We start from the raw sequence: 17,723 nt of genomic DNA, 5'->3' as shown, positions 1-17,723 counted from the left end.
CACCAGAAGCAGGAACGTACAGAGTGCCTGCATGGAGCTCAGGGGAAGGACCTCCAGCTGCAGGACAGGGGGCCGTGGGGGGGAGTTGGAAAGGAGCATCTGCACATGGCACTATCTGGTTAAAAGCACTTGTTTATTGGTTACAATATCAACTCATGGCAACATCTTTCACTGAGCCACTGTACAAATACAAAGAAAAGATCCATTGTGGGGGAAAAAAAGAAGCTATAAACAGAGTTCATAGCAAGTGAGTTTTTTTCACAGGGAAGTCTTTTTACAACAGCACTGTTAAAGAACAAATGGCACAAGTCCCTGGTTTTTTCAATAGCTTAAATAAAAGCTTTAAGACTGTTTCTGTATACATACACGATCCAAAGGCAGTGCAGAATCACTTCGTAATTGGTAACATGACCGCAGTTATCCAAAGTAGTCAGCAACAATTGACAGAAGGAACCGAGCTGATGAGAAAGGCCAGGAACTGAAGGCAAATTAAAACCGAGATGGTTAGAAGCATTTTTGTTTTGGACTCCTTTGGATGTAATATGTACTACAAGTGTTCAGATGCTTTTATTTCTTCCTTCTTTAAAAAAAAGAAAAAGGAGAAAAAACACAAATAGAGCACCATTGTGTAAGTAAAACAAAGGCTTGAAATATCTAAGACTATTCCACCGAAGTCCATATTAGTTAAAACCTAAACATACTGTGTGGTATAAGAATGTCAGGCACATGTAATCTGTTATCAGTTATATCAATTAGTAACACTGTTCACACATTTACCATAACAACACTGCATTAACATTCTGCATGTATTTTACATAACCAGCAATTGGATAAAAAGGCTTGTGGTGCCTCTGAAGTGTAGGAAGTAGTTTACCAGCATGCATGCCAGATTACTGTATACAAAGTGCACCATCAACCCATGCTTAATTACTTTTACAGGAAATGCTATCTCAAAAAATCAGTCATTCTGCTACACAACCATTTATACCAACTATTTGAATTAGCCAATACTTATTCTCACCAACATCTTAAAGCACAGCACTAAACCTAGTGGAGGTGACAGTGTCCTCAAAGAGGAAGGACTAAGCACGCTTGGAATGTTTTCACAATGGCTTCATTCTACCTTAAAGTAACGCCAACTTCATAGTGGGACACGAACTGAAGAGTTCACTATTTCCAACCCATGCACAACAGTAAGCACGCCAGGACCAGCTGTTACATCCATCCAGCTTTGGAAAGTCCAGGTCAGGCCCTCTCATAGGCTGGGGGACAGCCCGTGAATCCCTGTTCCGCTTCAATACGCAGATCAGTGTCCATGCTTAAACCTATCAGTTCTGCCAGATACTGCCAAGCAGCTGCAGTTTTGCAAGGCAGATGGTGCTGATGGGTGGGAGAAAAAGGTCTGGAGACAGATGAAAACAGGCCAACACTGCAGTACTCAGCGAGTATACATTTAGAAGCTTTTGTGGTTTCCAGAATCTCAATCAACATCCCCACCAATAAATAGATGTCAGAACCTACACGAGAACAAGCCCGGGTTAGGTACTTGCCTGGCCTGAGTAGTATCCTGTATTGCAACATTAAATCAACACTGGAAAACGCTGACAAAAAAAAACACCACCACCACCACTGTACCTGAATGAAATAAATCTTGCCACGCAAAGCACGGAGTTCCACCTTCCAAGCTGTAACCAATAGCATTTTAGAAGAGAGGCTGGGAATGAGTTACTTTGCCACCAATGGTTTTGGCACAACGGTCTTAATTACTACATTTCTGTAATTACACAAGGTATTTGAAATTCAGACAACAGTGCAGTTTGGAAACAAACTTTTACAGTTTAAGATGTACCCACTGGGGCTGCAAAATCTGCTGTACACTGAGTTTGCTGCCATGGAGCAGTCAGAAATTGCACAAGCTGCATACCTGTGCCTACACCACAGCACAGGCACACACCATTGTCTTTGAGATGCAAAGCTGGGAATTACATCTTTTAAGTAAAACCTACAAAGGCTCATTTTCTTAACTTCCTCATATTAGAGGGAGTTTGAGCATTTAACCATTAAACCACATCCATTCTAATGAGTGAGCTCACCAATGAGAGCCATGAAAAAAAAAAAAGCAAACTTGTGCAAGTTCATCATTGGGCCTCAAACAACAGCAACAATTGCTTTACATCAGGTCTGTAGACATTTTTTTTCTTTCAGTCTTAGGTAATACAGGACAGTAATTAAACAGCAAACGTCACCTTGGCAGGATCTATCACAAGCTTTCTACAAGTTCCCAAGAAGCATCAGATACTGTTTCCACAGTTGTGCTGAGGCTCCTTCCCCATTTCCTTGTGCACCAACACAAAAGGAGCCACCACGGGACCTGCAGCACTAGAAGAACCAGTTAACCAAACAGCAAAAACAGGCAGATATTTTAATGATGCTTTTGGAAACCTCACAGGCAAGTAGTTGGCATTCCTTACTAGCAGCTGAATCCAACAGACAATTGCTCGTCAACCGATGATAGCGAAGCTATTTGCAGTAATACCTGTAGAGAGCCATTACCACGCTGACAGTCTACCCAAACTTTTAAGAAAAGTTATATACATTTGTAAAATTGGTTTTGGAGTTTCACAAGTAGAAACCAGCTTCAACAACAGAATGCAAAAACGGCACCTGTCTCTGCAACAGTGTTGGCTAGGAAATTGGTTCAAAACACACTTCTATGGAAAAAAACTTTTTAGAAAAAGAATATTTTCTTAAAATTCTATAGTAACAAATTTCCAGAACAATTCACTCAAGGCAGCTGTGAGTTAAAAAAAAAAAAACATTAAGTGCACCACTAAAAATTGAACCAAATCCAAGAGATCTCAACTTGCTCACTTAACAGAGTAACAAGTATTCCGTAATAGTTCTGTTAATGCAGACAGATCGAAAAGCAAAATGCTGAGGAATTCCTGTGACATACAATATCGTGTGATTTTGGTCCTACACCACAATCTGCTGTTAGTAAATGTACGCTTCTGCAGCACGAGATGTGCTGCTTTATTTTTATTTAAGTGAATTTACTGTGATTGGTACATTTATTGGCACCTTCGCCATTCAGACATGGCAAGTTTACAGGCACAGTTCTGAAATTTAGGATTACAAATGTCATAAACTTGACAAAGAGTCATCTCTGTTTTGGCATACTACAAAATATTGGGCACTTAGATTTGGTACCTGACCCACCGATACCCAGACTCCCCATAACTTCAGCTGAGGGCAGATGAACATTATCTTCCAACCTGGTAATATAAAATTCACAATGTGTTTAAGACAAGCCACTTCAGAAAAGCCAATAGACTTGATTTCCCCTTTCTACAAATGCCACAGGCTTTGAGATTCCCGAGGGAACATCCATTGCAGGCACAGCACGCAGCCAGGCACCAAGAAGTTAAGCAGTCTTCCCGGGTAGTTTCAAATGGGCATCACACACTTGATTTTTTTTCTATCTACACTCAACCATACTTGATCAGAACTTGTCATTTGTAAGCAGCTGACACCAAAATCTGAATAAATCAGGAAGAGGAGATGGCTATTTACAGTGTGAGAGCTGCAGAACAATTAGCATCTAATGAGCCGCTACGGCACAGACCTGTGACCACAGGAGAACAAGCAAGTCACTAACTTCATAGCACAAAGTTTTAAAGGGCCACACAAGTAAGTAAGGTTATTTGGTTCACTGTAAGTTACACAATTCCTTTCATAATTCACACTGCACGTAACTGACAACAAGCACTTTTGGTTGTGGTATGCTTTGGCAAACCCCCAGTTTGGAGGGGAATTATAGGTGATTAACTGCACATTTAAATCTTTAAGATTCTAAGCAAAGTTCTCTTGAGTTTCTGTTCGTTGGGGTGACTGAGCAAGCTCTGCAAACACACTGCTTTCTGCACACCAAGTACCATGCCAGATCACTTTGTTAGAGCTTGTGACAGGCCAAACAACCTCATTAAGAGCTGAAATGCCAAAAAGAAAAGCACTCGGCCACTTAACAACAGCAGTGCAGGTCACTTGTTTCCGTACCCAAGGGCTGGGTGGAATAGCAGATGCGGAAAGCCGCAGTAAGGAGGCTAATACTTCTGGAACTGGACTTGTTTTCTTTTCCTCTGTTGTTGCAAGTCTGCCTGGCATTAACTCCTTGGTGTTTGGAGGCTGTCACTGCCAATGGATGAACCAGGAACCACTGGCTTAAGGAAGAACCCCCATGATTAAGAATAGGCAAGCAGGTCAAGAAGTGAGTGAGTAAGGCAGTAGGTATTAACTGGGAGTCCAGGGCCTCTAAAAAACAAAAAAAATTCAAATGCCTTCCATTATAAAAACACATACATACCATTGGCTTCACTTTATCTACAGTAAATTCACAAACACATTTAAAACAGCAATTATAGTTCATCCACTACAAAACTCAGAAGTGACACCTCAGGTTAAAGCAAAGCTATAAATGTAGTTCCTTAAAAAATGCAAACATATTTCTTTACATACAGACAAATGTTACATGATTGGCTGCTATAATGTGTATATTCTGTTATGTACAAAAAAAAGTACAGGATTAGCAGACTGAGCACAAGCAAAAACCCTTCAAAGACGATCTAACCGAACCATCAAAAACAAAAAGACTGGCTCTTAGTTTGTCGGTCACCATGATTATGTGTGCTGGCCCCTTTTAAAAAGTCAGTGATTTCTTCCCCCCTCCCCTGTTTCTTCACTTGATTTTTTTCTAGTTTACAGAAAGCCTTTTTGTGTAATAATCAGTGAATAGAAAAACTTCACCTGCAAATACAAGGTAGAAATGTTATTTCACAGCTATAGGCTGCAGCATTGATCTCTCCAGGTCTCAAGTGGAGAATGTACATGTTTGGCTCCCAGTTAATTCCAGATTCTGAGAAAACTGTCCCAAGACCCTGTAGCTACAGCCATGCCATCATCAGTAACACCTAAACAGCTGACACGGTTGTCATGGCCAGCAAGGACACCTGGAAAAGAAGAACTGAACGTTAATATTCACAGGATGCATCAGGGACTTCAGCTGCTACTCTGCCCTCCCAGATTAAGTCTTCAAACAGGCTGATAAATAGGTAACAAGAGGTCTAAGCATCCTCCCTTTTCTCTAGCTTTAGGAACTGCAGATCACAACAGCCATATCAGGAAACAGAACAGTGAGGTTACTTACAATATGTAAACACAAACAAACACACTTCTACCTCCATTTATTTCCTCTACTCTTAAACTTCTCTATCTTCTTGCCCCACAGCCTCATCATCCCTTGCCACGCTCTGTACTGTTTTGTCCCACATTTTCAGAAATGCTGTCCACAATCTTGGCCATCAATTCAATTTCAAAATCAGATGTGATGTCTTTGACAATACCACAGAGACAGAACTACCTTGAAATTTCTCAAGTTTTGTAAAACCTGAGGATTAAAAATCCCTCACGTATCATGTCAGACTATTAGACACTACTACAACACTACTACTCTGCCTCTTCACGTTGTTTTTGCTTTCCTGTAGCACTTCTTGCACTTATCTCCTCTCTCAAGGTATCACATCCAGGTCTGTTAAAATTTAGTCTGCCCACATCCCTTAGGGAGAAGGATATACTGTTATTTTGAATTGCAGAGTCAAGGTTCAGAACTGCACCGAGCTCCACTGTTTGAGCTATTATAGCAAGTAAGAATGTCCACCACCCCTCCCTCCAAACAGCAGGCAAGTGAAGCCCTCAAATCAAAAGGTCTATTATAAACTACTTCTACCTAAACACAACTTTCCTGTCACCAGAAGCATTACTACTTGCAATAGGTGCCAGAATCAATGCAAATGCATCATTATGTATTGCCTAGTTCTGCACATTTCAGCAAAATGAACTTTCCACACATGTAATGCAACTTTGGTGGCTGTTCCTTAACATTTAGAGCTATTTTTCAGTACAGAGGTAGAAGATGGCCAATGCACTGTAACAACAGGAAGATACAACCAAATGCAACAAAATGAAAAGGTATCATTCCCAGAGAAAACAGTGCCGACAGGAAGCAAGCAGAGTTCATTATATCAGCAACAGCACTGACAATGAACCAGCCATTTTTTCATGAACCAGCCAGATTTTCAACATCCATCACTGCTCGCTGCAGTTACACGCACTTACCTGCTCTCTCCCCTTTCAGAGTATCCCACACATTGCAGTTGAAATCATCGTAACCTGCTAGCAAAAGGCGACCACTTTTTGAGAAGGCTACAGAAGTGATTCCACAGATGATATTGTCATGTGAATACATCATTAATTCCTGATCCGCACGCAGGTCGAAGAGTCGGCAAGTGGCATCATCAGATCCAGTGGCAAATGCATGTCCATTGGGGAAAAACTGGAAGTTTTAATTAAGAGACAGGAGTTTGACATCAGAAAAACACATTTCTCATGCATTATTTCAAAAACATCACAATATGATATTATCAGAGTGACCAGGCAGACAGAATGATGTACTGAACAAAGATAGTTTGCTAGCAAACTATGCTACCTGTGCAGCTATGCAATTAAACACTTCGAGAATAGCACTGGTAACACCTGAACGACTGCACTTCTACTCAAGACAAGTTCCTGCATGCAGCTCAGCAGGCATCAAAAGGTATATAACTAACTCCCATGAAATGAAGCAAAACGTACTTGTGCCCCGGATGGGGGCCAGGAAGACCTATGTGAAATGTACACTATGTTCCCTCTTAAGATGGTCAGCCAGGTTGGCTCAGCCAAGACAGAAGATTGCACACAAGCAATTCAATTGCCAAAATCTACTCCAAATCAGAGTCCGTCTTACAACAGCCATACTGATTGAAATTGGAATGAGAAGAGCTCAACACATCTCAGGATTCAGGTCTAAGTATAGGAACTGCATTTTTCTACAGGTCATGCCTCTGGTATTTTCTCAGCCTTAATAATTTTTCATGTTTATCAAAAACAGATGCAGCTTAGATTTCATTCCCTATTTATCAGAGCTTGTATCTCACAGATCAGAACATAGTGTTACTATGACAGAGAGGAAATATAATCCAGTTTATAAATATTACAGAATTATTCTGAGGATGAACATTCCATGTAAGCACTGGTTTCTAACTTTGCCTTCCAGCACATTTCCATCTTTTTTTCAACAGAAAATACCACATAAGCTTTTATTTAACAAAAAGGCTTATGACGAGGATGCTTGGCTATTCTGCTCCTCCTCAGCATATCGTATTTATCCACAATTTCAGTTTTAACACTCTGTCATACTGCAAAAAGCTCCCATCCTCTGTTCTTTGCCTCTTAAAAAAGTACAGCCTCAGTGGCTGAACAAAAACACTGCTGAAACTATTCCAAAACCACTTCAATGCGTCACAGATAACGGTAATAATTCAGTTATAAACTGAATCACGTAGGTTATTAGACAATCTTCATTATACATAATTTAACAGTCTCCGCCCTAAGTGATTGATTTTAAATCAAGGTAACAACAGACTACGAGCTAAATCCATGCCCCTGCTGCTGTTATTCTCCCACTTTCTTCCCATGGAGAAATACAAAGGTTCACTTACACAAACGGCGTTAATATCTGACACGTGCCCTGTGAACGACTGCCTGCACATCCCATCCCGAATATCCCACAGCTTCGAGGAGGCATCACAGGCACCCGAAACAAAAGTCCTCATATCTGGACTTAGAGAGAGACTCATTACGTCGCCAGTATGCCCAGTGAACGTGGTGGTCTGCTGACCAGTTTCAATATCCCACAGAGCGCTGCAGAGAAAGTGACAGCATTAACACATTATAACTGGTTAATTAAAGCTTAGGTTTTATTTAATATCAATGCAGAAAAAAAAAAAGTAATAGAGAGAATAAAAAACTTACCAAGTGGTGTCTCCTGAGCTAGTGACAATTTGGTTGTCATCTAAAAAGCGACAACAGGACAAATACCCTAAAAACAGAACAGTTACAAAAACGTCAGATGGGAGAGTTTAAACTGAAGGTTACCATCCGAGAGCAGTTACTGAAGGTCTCTCACAGCTATCTCGTAAGCCAACAGAACTATTTCACAGTTCACAATACACCTCAAAGTCAGACTGCTTCATTTGATGCAATATAACACAAAACCAGAAGACTGAAGCTGACACAAAGCGTATAGCTGACCTGTGTGCCCCGGCAGCTCTCGGCTCACTCTCACGTTGCCCTCTCTGGTTTTTAAATTGTATATGGAACAGATGTTGTCCAATCCACCACAGGCCACGTAGTTGCCAGACGGTGCGTACGCACAAGTCATCACCCAGGAGGATCTCAGAGGAATGGCATGCATCTTCAGAGAGACAGAGCTCATCAGTGCTACATCACACCTTTGCTTTCATGTTTTACTGCAGTCGTTCATAACAATTCTTGGATTACAGCAGATTAAACACAGCAAACAGGCTGCACATCATAAATATTGCTATCTTTTTCTTTTAGAACATATTGCAACCCATGCTCACATACATATCAGGATTAAAAATACCACTACATCTCCTGAGTGCATACACAGAAATCAAGTACAACATTACTTAATAGCAAAGCTATTCTGAACTTAAACATCTACAACATTTCTCTGTTCTGGTGAGATTTCTTTGTACAGTTCTTCTGTTTCTGAATGACAGGTTACAAAATGGGATGGCTGTACCCGTGGAAATTGGACAGTTTACAGCAACAAATCACTGCCCCACTCTCTGCCGAAGCTTTCCTCCTGTAGCAGCTTCTTCTCCACCCCCACCCCATCTGACCTCACAGCCAAAGCGTTACATTCTGAGGCTATTTCTACAATTTAAAGCCAAAACAGTTAAGTAAGCATCAGCACAGAGGCAGATAAAAACAGCTAAAAGCTACTGCACTACCAGACTAGAGGGAAGACATTATGTATCACCAAGGACTATGACTTTTGAAACACAGCCTACAGCATATCTCCACTAAACAGCTAGGCATGAAGGTTAGTAAGAAATGCCTTTCTAACTGCTTCATTTCATTTTTGACTTGCAAACACACAAATAATGCATGAATTATTGATACGAATTATAAATACCTTATTTGTTGTATAACTATCCCAGATAATTAACTTTCCATCTTGTGAAGCACTGACTAGTAGCCTAAATACAAGCACAGAGTAAAGAAAGTTAATATAAAACAAAAAAGTCTCAAAATAGACACATATCACGCGTGATTACCAAGTGAATCAGAAAGACTTTCACTATTGCCATTCTTTTTCAAGTGCAATATTTGTTGGAAAATCTGTGAAGGGCTACACGTCACAGCACAGAACAAACCTCTGCATCCAAAAGGGCTCATAATTACAACGGACAAAAAACAAAACACGTTCCATGCTTTTTTTGTTGTTGTTTTTAAACTGCAGTTATACAAAAATAAAATAACTTTGAGTATAAGAAATCCACACAGGAGAGAACAGAACACAAAGCTCTGTGAACATTTGGCCATCAACTGCCCTAAGGCAGAGTGACAGAACTCCCTCCTCGAAGCCTTGTAACTTTTCTTTGCTATACACATAAGGATCCTTTTTCAATGAAATCAAGTTTGCTCTTAAGAAGTCTTAAAACTTTGTTATCACAGAAGTTACATAATTACTGAAAATCTTGGAAAATATACCGTCCATCATTGTAGGAACACAGCTCACCACAAACCCTTCTGCTTAAACAGAGTGTAAGAACTTTGTTAAAACTAAAAGAAGAAAAAAGCCAAATGACTGCGGTAGTAAAAAGCAACTCTTTCACTCAGTGCTTCTCTCTTATTACCATGCAGTCCTCACCAGGTTTACAAAAACTAAAACTATGGCTAAAAAAATGAAAATCCTAGTCATGGTTCATGGTCTCCCTTTGAAGGCACCAAGACTGTATCACGTGTCTCACAAAACTTGCTGCTGTTGTCAACCTTATTTCTAACCTTCAAGTTGCAGGTTTAAAGACCAATTATACAAACCTTGAGTCAGATCCCCAGTGCATAGCATAAATTTTGGCTAAGTGACCTCTAAGCGTACGCCTCGTTCGCATTTGAATTCGACCCACTGAGTCCAGGCTTGTTGTGATCTAAAAATAAATGCAAACCCTTGAGATACTGAGGACTATTTTTAATATACATGATAACTAAGTATGTTTGAACTTTGATTTAAAAAAGCTATCTTGGCATGCAATAGAAAAGAAAAAAAGGATTATCAGTGTCAAAACTGTGCAATACTGAGGAAAAGAAGTTCTACAAGAGAATAACATCAGAGTCACTGTAACTGGAGCTGTAAAAAGCTTCTGAAGGTATCACTATGCAATACTGAGACCACTTCAGATTATCAAGTCTGAAAGTTCTCTATTAACACAAAGGGAAGAAAATCCTTTAATATATACTGTGTTGTTACTTTTTCAAGCATGGCAAAATCTAAATGCCAGGTATTTTTGTTCCCAAAGCAAAGCTAAAAGACGCTTACCCAAATCCTTCTACATTGAGTGAGTACAGTTGACACACTCTATTGAGAGGGTAAGCTGGAAGCAGGACATACTAAGATGGTGGGGGGGGTTATTTATTTATTTATTTTTGGTTGGTTGGGATGTTTTGGTATGGCTGTTTGTTTGGTTAGGCATGAAGGTAAAATAAACAATTGTCTTTCTAACTGCTTCACTTCATTCACCTACAATTCCAAAGTAATTATATAAGCACACGGTACACTTCCAAATGCTTATTTTGCTATTCTTTCAGTTACTGAAGAGAAGCATGTCACAGTAATAAAGTGCAGGGTTTGTTTAAAGATGAAGGAACAGGCTACACACGGAATCAGGAACATACCTGAGCAAGAGTTGTGTCACTACATGCTTTCCTTGCATCCTGAAACAAAAGAACACAACTTGAATCCAAAATACAACACTGAACATCAAACCCAAACGCAGCAGCTGTGGATACAGAAATGAAGGAAAAGAGCTGCTTACCTTTAGAAGGCCTCAGGTAGACAGGGATCTCAAATGAGATACCTTTGCCTCCACTGCCAACCCTTAAATGAGGCCTGGGAAGGGGTGCATCCTGGCTCCACCCCTTCCGGTCATGCAACTGCACTGCATCCACCTGAGCTCCTCTGGGTTGGCCCTGCCTTCCCACCAGGTGCTCAATCACTGCTTCAGGCTGTGACTCAGCATTTCCGCTACACAAGCCTTCCCAGTTCCCTGTAATTTCTACAAGTAAGGCTCAAGTTCTTCAATTACGGAGGCAGGCATCCAACACAAGTGGATGGCCCCCCTTTACTGTTAATTTGTGCCCCTCTGCCCAAGGAAGTATTCCATCTACGTGCTAATGACAATGTCATCTTTGAGAGAAGGAAAAGAAGCATTTACTTACATGTTTTGGAACTGAATTAATACATCCAGACTAGGATCTTAAAATTCTTTAGGATCTTGCTCAAGAGTTGTTTGATATACAGTTTTAATGATTTTCAGAGTGTGTTTACTATAACCACCCTTTATAGCCTTCGTCCCAGAAAGCAAGCTTCAGAGTGGATTAAGTCATCTCAACTTCTTTTTAAAATGTCTGAACTATAGAAATATTTATAAAATGTTGATGTCTGGAATCAGGAGGGGTTTAAAATACCAGAGCAGCAAATCCCCCAGCACAGGACTTACTTCATCCACGGGAAGAAATACACTGGGCTTTCAAGAGTTTAATTGTTTAGTTTAGCCGAAACACTGCAAGGTGTTCAACATAAAATGGTTTCTGAATGTGATCTTAACTAAACAAAGCAACTTTTCTTGAAGGGAGATGTTAGCAACATCTGTCTAATATTTGGATGACTGGCCAAGTTGCAGGCAAAGATTTGCTTGGTAACAGATATCATCTTTATACTTAACTCCTTTAAAAGGAGGAACTTCATCATGAAAAATAAGGAATTAGTAATTCTTACTCTGATCTGGTTTCGCAGCTGCTCCGCCTCCTGCCGTAACTGTTCCAGCTCACTCATCTTGCTTCAGTTTCTATTTCACACTCCACTGGTGAAGAAAACCTGCCAATAAGAAGGAGGAGAAATAAGTTTCAGTATCACTATGCATCTATATTTGTTCTACTTTTAAGGAAGCTCCATATAGGTACTCCTTTAGTACACTGCCTAATAACCCCGACAAAACCAAAGTCATTTCTCCTCCTCAATTATCATGAAAAATACAGCTAAATGAAGTGTATCTTTAATATAAAAACAAAGTAACAAAAAAAAAAAAAACCCAGAGTACTTTAAAAAACGTTTCTGAATGCATTTGTTGCATCGCTCTTCTCATCCACCCTGCAACCTCCAAGAATGTCAGTCCTCACCTCAAGATGGCAACAGAGAGCAGAGACTGAAGTGGTTACTTAAAAAGCTTTCAGCTCAACAGTGCTGTGATCGAGCATCTTTGTGCATAATACACAAAACAGTTTTCATTTTAATTCAAGATGAAAACCTTAAATCACAGACTATGGCTTAAAGAGGTTTTCTATAACTTTCCCCGTATTTTCTGGGCCACGTCATGATGTTTTCATTTAAAAAGCACCTACGTGGTAAGAAGAGATTATAAAGAGACATCTATAAAAACACCTTCACGCTGGTACAGCCCACAGCAACCCAGAGCAGTTCTCATCTGAACAAGGACACAAAGCAACTGTTCAGAAAAGCAGCGAGGCCACTGCAGGCACACTTTCAGGGTAGCGTTTAGATGTATTTAAAAAAATAACACAGACTTTGCATGTAACATTTCTCAGCCTGTGTAACAGTTTCCTCCAATCAGTTCTCCTTATCCCCACTACAGCTATGCAGCCAAGTGGCACAGGAGTGCAGTCACACCTACGGACTTCAACCATCTTCAGCGAAAGGTTTTCCTTCCAGGTAACTTATCCATATAACCACCACCCCTGGACTTCTTAACAGTTCACATGTTTGAGAGGTATGACACTTCCTGCTACAGCAAAATGAAAGTATTTCTTTGTTAATCTATCCTTTCTTTAACTTTTCTTTTTCAACTGAACCTCCCCTGCTTTCCACAGATAGCACTGTGAAATCCTTTCCAGAACAAATCCATAACCATACGCAAAGTGGATCACCTCCAAATCCATCCTACAGTAAGAGCAGTGCAGTGACTTTGGTCTAACCAACCTTTTCAGCTATACCTAAGGCAGCTATGAAGCCCATACCCCTCCCTTCCTTAAGCCTATGCTCTGTTCAACTGGAGAATGCTATAATCCATATGTGAATATTCTACGAGAGTACTTTATTTACAATCAATGTCCTCTTTCAGAAGCCAGAGCATGTTAACGTTGTTTAGTACACAGCAGGTATAAGATAGATGTAATCCATACACATGTCCAATTTCAAAACTCAATTTTTAAAGCCTGTAATACTTTAGCATGCTTGCTAATCAAATGCTCCTATTGTTTTTGAAGTTCACTTATAACTTCAATACAGTTGATAGAACACTGTACTGCTATGAAATACAGTCCCACTGTCAGCTCCAACAGCATCATATTTTCCTTTTTAAAATGCTTTCCCTATTTTGCTCTAGAAGCCACAAAAAAGTACCACATTCAGAACAACAGCCACAGCTAAGTCAAGTCAGGGCACCTTTTTATCCACAGGTAACACAGTGAGTGTATGAGAAAACTGGTGCTCACAGACCACTGATGATCATTCGGCACTTCAGCCATGAAGTCAGTGTTCATGACTTTATAATGCCATTACTATCAGCACTGTTCATTGTGAATGCCACTTCCATATGATGCTGCAGCAGCTGAACAGTTTAACAGCGTTACAGCTGTACGTGGCAGTGCATGGACGTAACCCAGCTTTAGAAGCCCTCCCATTTACCCACCTCTGGAATCAATCCTAAGCCAATTAAAGGACAATGCCTTTTCCTACCTTTCCTTTAACAAACAAACAAACAACAAAAAAACCCATTCCTTTTAGTTGAGAAGCCCTAGCAATATCAGTACGTCCTGAAGTGTGCAAGGCCATTGTGTTACTGCTCAGCAGGAATGCTGCCGTGGTTTGAGGTCAATCTATACCTTACCAAACTCAACAGCCTCCAAGTCAGCACTGCTACAAAACCCAGATTAACTGAAAGCTCAGATAAACCAGTATGAAGTTCTTTCGCAGTTCGTGGAAGCTGAACATCAAATTCTGAGATACTCTTAAGCTATAGATAAGCACAGGGATACTACAGCAAACAAACTCAGTGCACAGTGTAACCAGCAGACTGAAGTGCATCCCAACCTCTTTGCTGGGCTGGCTGCCTGCGGATCACACCGTGACAGCACGTACGCTCTAATGGTCATTCATAAAGTATTTAGCAGAACTGTGAGAAAGATGCTTCCACTTGGGATTTTTTTTTTAAATGCTATTTTGAGATGCCCACAGGAAATTGAGGAAATGGAGTGGGTGAGGAGGAAGCTCTCACGGATCCTTTCCCAGATGTGCACTAACTCAGCAGCTGCTGGCAAACCACCACGTGAGCACACAGGCGGTGCCAGAATCAGCACAGCAAAGCAGGAATTTGTGTGCAGGTATCTCTGACTTTGATGCTTCCAATTCTACAGTGATATGGTAAAAGTGAGAAAAAGAGAAGAAGCCATAGTTAAGACACAGCTGCGTGTGCAGACCATTACCCAAATCAAATGAAGCAGATGCTTCTTTTCCAGTGCAATTCCCAACGTGCACGCTGTACTATGAGCAGGATCTGCTGTAGCGAAGAGACCTGGTGGGGATAAGCAACAGGAAGTACAGGAACTTTTTAATAATGCTGCTAGCCAGGGGGTATATCACTGCAACAGAGCCAAGCAGTCAGGAAATGGGGTCAAGGACACCACACGCTTCCCACAAGGGCTGGCAGTAATGGGAGCGAGCAGTGAGGAGCTGCCATTGCACAGCCCCGTGGCAAAGCTCTGCCCTCCCAACAGCTCTGTCCCTGCAGGCTCAGCTCTGCTCCCTGCGGGTTTCCTCGGAGAATATGGATCAGTGAATTGAGCGATACCAAAATAAACTGCCACTTCCCGAGGCAAAATAATTAACTACAATTACACAGCACATCCCGTGTCACAAAAGCCACCAACAAGCTTGAGTGCTCCAGAGACAAATTATCCCTCATCCTGTTCCTGACTCAGCAGCCGTGTCATTTGCTAATGGCTCAATTCTTCGTTCTATTGGCAGGTAGAGGCAAATTACCCCAAGTTCTCATCTTGAAAGTACTTTCTCTGTAGCACGTTGACTCAAAGGCTGTCTTTTTCTCTGTGAAAACTCTTTCCAAACACACCCAAGGACACGGCGTACCACGGCCAGGAGCTGCCTGGGGCAGCAGGTGAGCATGGCCTGAGTGGGACCAGGGGAGCTCCGTGTGCCGGGGGGAACCCCGCGCTGCCGGCCGGAACGCTGCTGACTCAGGAGCAGAGCACGATGCAGCTCTGGAAGCAGCTGACACTTGGCAGGTTGCTGAACAGTCGGGCAAAGAGTGGTTGGAGTCTTCGGTGCTGCAAAGCAGAGCTATTTCTGCCCAAAGAAGATTACAGTTTACAAATGAGGATCGCAAGTAATTTGGTTTCTTTAAAAAATGTCTTCATTTAGCTTGTTCCCGTGTAAAATCACCATATAGACAGGGGAAAAAAAATGAGCAGAGGAGTGTAAATACACTCCTCCCCACAACAAAGCACTGCTATTTTTGTATCAGATATAACTCGACTAAGGAGACTCAAAAAAAGAACAGTCTGACTGCCTGGAGTCTAAAAAGCTACCAACTAAAGGATCATTCAAGCAATAACTCTACTCTGTACCAAAAAAACAGTCCTTCACAACTGAAGTGCTCAGCTATACATATCAGTTCTCCATTTTTCAATACATATGCTGAAGATCTCACATGCAGTAAATATACAGCAGCAGAAAGCAAGGCAGGAGGCTTCATGATTCAATTCCATGCAATCACCCCTGCTAGTGATCACACAGGTGGCTAAGCATAAGGAATGCTAACTATAACACTTTGCTAAATATAGGAAAAAGGCACCAAGAAATCCTGCAGCTCTCTCTCAGATGAGCTAAACTGGTAACACACAAATCCAGGCTTCAGTGAACTTCTACACACAGCAGCCACTCGTACCGTTCCAGCTACCTGCCTGCTCCCCGTCGCTGCTGACAGCCTGTGCACAGCGTGCTGCTCAGCAGTGGCAGACAGCAGGATTCTCTTCCCAAAGCTGAGCTCTGGTAGCACGCACAGAGCAATACTTTGTGTATCTGGGATGTGCCAAAGAAGCATTCTATAGAACATGTCCTCATCTAGCAACAGTATTGGAGACCTACGCAGCTCAGCTCATTCATTTACGTCTCCTCAAAGCCACAGATGGAGAAGACCACACGTGCTTTCCACCTACCTGATACTCAATTTTCCAAGGAGTTTTTGCATCAATAAACTAAATACACTTAAATCCCAGCAGGCATAATTTGAAATAACGGTACGTAAGATGTACAAACATGTCAGTTTGTATCTTTTCTCTTCCCATTTCTCTCTTCCAAACCTTCCCAGTGCACCTCCTTCCCTTTTGTAGCTTTAGTGCACGCTTCTGAAAGGTGCCACTTTACGCTGGTTGGGGAGAAACACCACAGGCTTTTCAGAAAGGAGCAGAATAATGATTAATTTAAGAAAAAGAAAATCATCAGCATTTAAAAAATAAGATTAGAAGCTGTAACGGAATTGTTCTGTACGATTTTGTTTTCACAATTCTGTTTTGCACCACGGGCAAGCAGCTGCCCGGCTTTCAGAGCATACACATATGTAACCCCGGGCTCTCCAGCATTTCACAGGCCCCGTTTCCCCAAGAACAAAACAGGAAACGAGCCTGGGTGTGACCTCGTTCTCTGAGGTCACCACTATTGTTGCACTTCTGCACATTTTGGAAGTGTTTTAAAGCGATACGTCTCCATTATAGCTCTGGTACAAAAACAGGAAATAATCAACCAACGCCTCTAAGAGGAATGGCACCAGCAGAACTTACTTAAATCCCCATTTCTCTAACAGATAACATACTGAATTTTAAGGAACTATTGAATATATGTGCTCAACGTTTCATGTACAGCTGGAAGGCACACGTGACAAAAGAGACCCACGAGCAAACAAGCACTCAGTGGGACATGAGAACAGCCTCACCTCTCGGGGTGCCAACTGCAGCACGCAGCCGTGTGGCACAAGCCGGGCCAGGCCAGCACTGCTGCTTTCCTTCCTCCACTGAAACACCCTGCCCTCCTACCCATCGTAAGGAATAAAAGGATCTGATATCGCGCGCATAGGGACAGCTTGGGACTTTAATAGAACTTTGAAATAAAGCCTGCCATGAAAAAAAGAGCTTCTATTTACTGCGATAACTGCTAGGATGTATTAGCAGAGGTAATCTGTGCCAGACAAAGATGTACACGAAATCCCACCTTCAGACTTCAACACCGTAAGCATCAACCCTCAGTGTTTGTCATGAACGCGGGGAGGGCAGAGGAAGCAGCAGTGAGAGCGCACCTCCGAGTGCTGCTGGATGTAAACCAATGCCATTTTAGCAGCACGGCCAACACTGCGTGCACAGCCTGCACGTGAGAAAGCCAACGCGTGCGGTGATGGTTTCTAGCAGATAGCTGCATTCGTCTCCACATTCGATTGCTGGGTTGATTATGGTCTCCA

General features: G+C 41.6%; 1 protein-coding gene across 11 annotated transcripts in view; it reads right to left on the bottom strand.

Annotated features, from left to right (window-relative positions):
* Positions 1–114: 114 nt before the first annotated feature.
* Positions 115–17,723, bottom strand: part of GNB4 (G protein subunit beta 4) — a 62,585-nt gene continuing 44,976 nt past the window's right edge. For 7 of the 11 annotated variants that reach the window (XM_015291509.4, XM_040705727.2, XM_025153489.3 and 4 more), the window contains 9 exons: positions 11,960–12,058; positions 10,858–10,896; positions 10,006–10,112; positions 9,098–9,161; positions 8,185–8,347; positions 7,906–7,972; positions 7,593–7,794; positions 6,172–6,388; positions 115–5,006 (listed from right to left, as the gene is read on the bottom strand). In XM_015291509.4, the coding sequence (XP_015146995.1) occupies positions 4,900–5,006; positions 6,172–6,388; positions 7,593–7,794; positions 7,906–7,972; positions 8,185–8,347; positions 9,098–9,161; positions 10,006–10,112; positions 10,858–10,896; positions 11,960–12,016 (1,023 nt within the window). In that variant the 5' untranslated portion in view covers positions 12,017–12,058 and the 3' untranslated portion in view covers positions 115–4,899. Of the gene's footprint in view, positions 5,007–6,171; positions 6,389–7,592; positions 7,795–7,905; positions 7,973–8,184; positions 8,348–9,097; positions 9,162–10,005; positions 10,113–10,857; positions 10,897–11,959; positions 12,059–14,682; positions 14,772–15,343; positions 16,793–17,723 lie in introns of those variants that run through there. The other 4 variants (XM_046898856.1, XM_046898857.1, XM_046898858.1 and 1 more) reach the window with 3 other exon arrangements.

Source organism: Gallus gallus, chromosome 9, assembly GCF_016699485.2.
Source record: "Gallus gallus isolate bGalGal1 chromosome 9, bGalGal1.mat.broiler.GRCg7b, whole genome shotgun sequence".
Taxonomy (NCBI): Eukaryota; Metazoa; Chordata; class Aves; order Galliformes; family Phasianidae; genus Gallus; species Gallus gallus.
Note: the sequence above shows the minus strand (reverse complement) of the source record. Positions and strands in the feature narration are given on the sequence as shown.